The 4,258-nt window shown below is 42.7% G+C and overlaps 1 protein-coding gene across 1 annotated transcript in view; it reads right to left on the bottom strand.

Annotated features, from left to right (window-relative positions):
- The window catches only part of tars2 (threonyl-tRNA synthetase 2, mitochondrial), a 10,250-nt gene that overhangs the window by 3,365 nt on the left and 2,627 nt on the right, over positions 1 to 4,258 (bottom strand). Inside the window, exons 5-12 of the mRNA XM_035671708.1 lie at positions 4,131 to 4,239; positions 3,569 to 3,633; positions 3,397 to 3,475; positions 2,649 to 2,795; positions 2,458 to 2,556; positions 1,269 to 1,438; positions 1,028 to 1,190; positions 344 to 481 (exon numbers count right to left, since the gene is read on the bottom strand). Of these exons, the coding sequence (XP_035527601.1) occupies positions 344 to 481; positions 1,028 to 1,190; positions 1,269 to 1,438; positions 2,458 to 2,556; positions 2,649 to 2,795; positions 3,397 to 3,475; positions 3,569 to 3,633; positions 4,131 to 4,239 (970 nt within the window). The remainder of the gene's footprint in view (positions 1 to 343; positions 482 to 1,027; positions 1,191 to 1,268; positions 1,439 to 2,457; positions 2,557 to 2,648; positions 2,796 to 3,396; positions 3,476 to 3,568; positions 3,634 to 4,130; positions 4,240 to 4,258) is intronic.

The raw sequence follows: 4,258 nt of genomic DNA, 5'->3' as shown, positions 1-4,258 counted from the left end.
TGTGTGTGTGTGTGTGAACTGTGGGAGCTTGTAACCATAATGTTCAATCACACTCAATTGAATCAGCTTAAATTGCCTCTGTGCCAATTTAAAAGGCGTCCGTGGGGATTTAGAGATATACATCTAGCCAGCAGCCCAACACGTAGCAGATCCCTGTTGAAAAGTACCACTCGTGTAACTGACTGGTTAAGTGGAAATCATTACAACATGTCGTACTGTTTAAAGATTTTTTTCTATAGCTGTGATTAACTGCGTCCAGCTTACAGTTGAACAGCTGGGACTCTCTAGGACAACGATTTTGGCTAACCACAATATGATAAAGTGTGTGTGGATGTGTGTTTACCTGCTCAGCATTATCCCACTGTTCAGGCTCCCCTAGGCAGGGTGTAGGACGTGTCGACAGGAGACAGTGGAAGGAAAACCCAAACACTTGATACACACGCCTCACAAAGTCCAAACATGCCACAATCTCTTCTTCCAGCTGGAAAGAAAGAATTAAAAATAGTTGAAGACAAGGGCAACAAGAGGACACAACAATGTAAATAGTGAGACTAAGAGAGGAGTTTAAACTCCAACCAGGGTGGAAAAAATAAATCTGACAATGTATTCGATGTAAAGACCTCCAGAGATGGAATTAGTATTTTAGAAGCTAACAGAGTGATGATAATCATGTGGCTATGATCTCTGTAAATCAACCAGATGCCAGCAGAAGGTCTGTAGGAGTGAAATCAGTATCTTGGGAAGGTTCCAGGGCACTATATGTAGGGGATCAGGATTACACAGACTGTGCAGCCACAGAGATGAACATATGGAGGTGCAATGTTTGAACAGGACAAAGACCTTCATTCATGCAGGCTGAGGCCTCCTGGAATGTCTCAGGAGTTATTTGTACAGCCCATCTAATCACTGTAATATGGTTCCACATGTGTCCCATTCACAGTTTCTACCACTTACAGCACCTTAAGAAGTATGCAGGGATCTAAAAAAAGAAAAAAAAAAAAAAAAAAGCCAGAAAAACAATGTATACCTGCTCAGGTGTGCAGAAGATGTGAGCGTCGTCCTGGCAGAACCTTCGAACACGAGTGAGGCCTCCCAGCGCTCCGGAGAGCTCATTGCGATGCAGTGCCCCAAAATCGGCCCATCGCAGAGGAAGCTCCCTCCACGAACGAACACGCTGCTCGAACATGAGACTAAACACAAGAAAAGACAGTGAGTCAATGTTTAGTCTCAGTAAAGACACTACAGCACAAGGATGGGTGTGTGTTCACCAGTGTGCCGGACAGTTCATGGGTTTGAGAGCGTAGGTCTGAGAGCCCTCCGATGTCACGGTGAACATGTTCTCGCTGTAGTGCTCCCAGTGTCCCGAGCGCTCCCATAATGCAGTGCTGTACAGAGTTGGGGTGACGACCTCGGTGAAGCCTCGCCTTCGGTACTCACTCTTCGAGACGCAAGGAAGGAAGGATGTGTGTGACAATGAGTGCAGGACAGGGTCACGTTGCCCGTGCAATAACTGAAGGCTAACAAGAGCAATATCCTGACGGCTGATCCCCAGGATACAATCAACACAGCACGTTTATTCTTACTGTAGGTTAATGCATGTACATGTGGTGTCTGTGTGTTAAATATGTTAACATGGACAATATAACATTTCTAACCCAGTGAAGGAATGGGGTCATAGTTGGAGCTTGCATAATCAAATTAAGTTAACTGAGTTGCTTAAGCAGCTCTAAAGAGGGTTATAAAGTTTCAGTTCATTTTAAGTGGTTGCTGCAGTGCTAATACTGGACTGAATGTGACAGAGTGTACAGGTGGAAGCTATGACTGTGGAGGGTTTCTTTTTTTATTCTGTTACTTTCTGATAATTAAGGCAACAGTTCACAATCTGGCCAATCAACATACAAACTATTGGGTTAAACAATGATTGTTATTCTACTGTAACTTGATATTCCTGAAATCTGCGTTCTTCCTTTTACTCTAAAGCTAACTAAATACACTAGTTACATATGCAGGTTTATCCGGGATACTACTTGTGTCTGTGTGGTGTTAGGGCGGTGTTTGAGGTTCCTTGTTTTTTCTATCTTCTCTAAAAAAAATAAAAAACATCTTTTACTCTACTTGAATAGATGAAATGTGTAGGGTGTGTCTTCAGTCATTAATTAGTGTGATTTATAGCATTTAAATGGGAATATGAATGAATAGTTCTATAAATCCAGAGAGACGTATTTGAAGTTTCAAGCTTTTGCAACACAGCAATCAGCTGGTATTTATATGTTATTGTTTCCTAACAACTCTATTTAGTACTGATGATGTTTAAAAGTAAACAGAAAGCTTTAAACTACAAATATACCTAATTTTGTCTTGTTTTGAAGTAATTGTGCTCTTCTTAAATGGCTCTTATATTGAATAAAGTCAGATTATTGCAGGCCATCGATGACTGTGCATAGAGTGTATGTTTACCTTAATGAAATCAGTCAGGGTGTTGTAGATGTGGGCTCCTTTAGGCAGGAAAAAGCAACTGCCTGGACTCACGTCATTAAAAAAGAACAGCTCCTGGTCCTATGCAAACACATGTATACATGGGGATTTATGACCGGAAAACCTTTTCAGTATTATTTTATGCATCTCTCCTGATTTGGATTTCGTCTCACCGTCCCGATGCGTCTGTGGTCCCTCCTCCTCGCCTCTTCCTGCTCCCTCTCCCACTCCTGCTTGTCCTTCTCTCCTGGAAAGGCCACACCTAGGAGACGCACCAAACCTGAGGACTCTGTCAGATTGGCCAGGTTTACGGTCGACAGCTGGGATGTTGCAGGTACGGAGTGAGGAGAGGTTGGGGAGGAGAGGGAGAGAGAAAATAAGAGAAACAAAGAGGTGACAAAAGAGAAAGGGAGAGTGAGTGTCAGCCAGAAGAGGAAGGGTAACAGCATGTCTGATGGATGGCAGTGTGTTTGTAAGGGCAGAGCACAGGAAACTGGCCTCTGACAAACACAACATCCTGCTGATGATATTTCCAGCCTGACTGCCATGGAATCCCAGTCTGCCCACTGACAGCCCAGTATGGAAACCCCTCCCACGCTCTGGATCAATAAAGACGAGGGAAATTCCATTTACCCAGCATGCGCCCCACAGAACGGACGGTGCCAAATAAGTCCAAAAGAAAACATTTTTTACCAATCTGATGAGGTTAACCCACCATATTTGATTATAATGTGTGAAAAAAAGTGTTGTTTGAATCTACTTTCTACTAAAATCAAAAGAAGTGGAGCTATAATAGATGAAACAGTACAAGGCAGATTTTGGATCAGTTTTGTAATACAAATTCAAGAAAACAAGAGGAGAGAACATAATGGGAACATAAAACCACAAAAAGGCAGGCAGAGAACAGAATAATGAACACACCTGGAGCATCTTGAAGACCTTGAGGAGGCCAGTGTGTGGGAGGAGGGGGCCGTTGCACACCGCTATGCTGTCCCCACACCTGAGTAACACAGAAAGGATTGGGTTCATGTGTTGTTGAGAGGTTAGAAGGCAGGTAAATCCACATCAGGTGTGTGCGTGTACTAATACATGCCTGTATACTGTGACAGCAGGGGCATTCATCTGCTCCTCAACCAGCTGTAGTCTCAGCTTACTGTTCTATAACAAGAACACACAGAAAATGAATATACAGTACAGAAGAACAATAGGAAGCGGTCTGACCTCAGTAAGTAAACACTGAGACAGCAGTAAATATCACAGGCAGACTATAAACTGGAGCCACTCCTACACAGTGAGTAATATCACTGCTACTCACATTATTCTGTTGATTCTTAATCTCACTGTGATTTACAAAGAGTGTTTTTCCTTGGGTGGAAGAAATTAACTACTAACTACTAATTAACTGTCAGTTGGATATGGTGGAGACTGTGTTTGCTATTGTTCTCTTTCTTTTATGTCCAGATTTAAATGTTGTAAATTTCCAACAAGGAACATATTTTTGCGACAAAAATGAGGAAAATCCTATCTTAACTTTAGACTTTAGCTGGCAAATGCCTTTTACTGACCAATCATAAGGGAAATCAGTCACACATGTGCTGTTCCTAGTATGACTAGTCATGGTGTATTGCTATAACAGAGTCATTAGTATTGCTGACCTGGAAGAGCTCTCGGACCTCTTCTGTATTCAGCTCCAGTCGGGACAGAGGAAGTTTGAGGGCTGCAGCCTGTTTACATCTCTCCTCAATGTCACTCAGAGACAGGGCGCTGTGTGTGTGTGTGTGTG

The sequence above is a fragment of the Morone saxatilis genome, unplaced genomic scaffold (genome assembly GCF_004916995.1).
Source record: "Morone saxatilis isolate NCDOM2014 unplaced genomic scaffold, NCSU_SB_2.0 Contig24, whole genome shotgun sequence".
In the NCBI taxonomy this organism is placed as follows: Eukaryota; Metazoa; Chordata; class Actinopteri; family Moronidae; genus Morone; species Morone saxatilis.
This window is presented reverse-complemented; position numbering and strand designations above follow the sequence as displayed.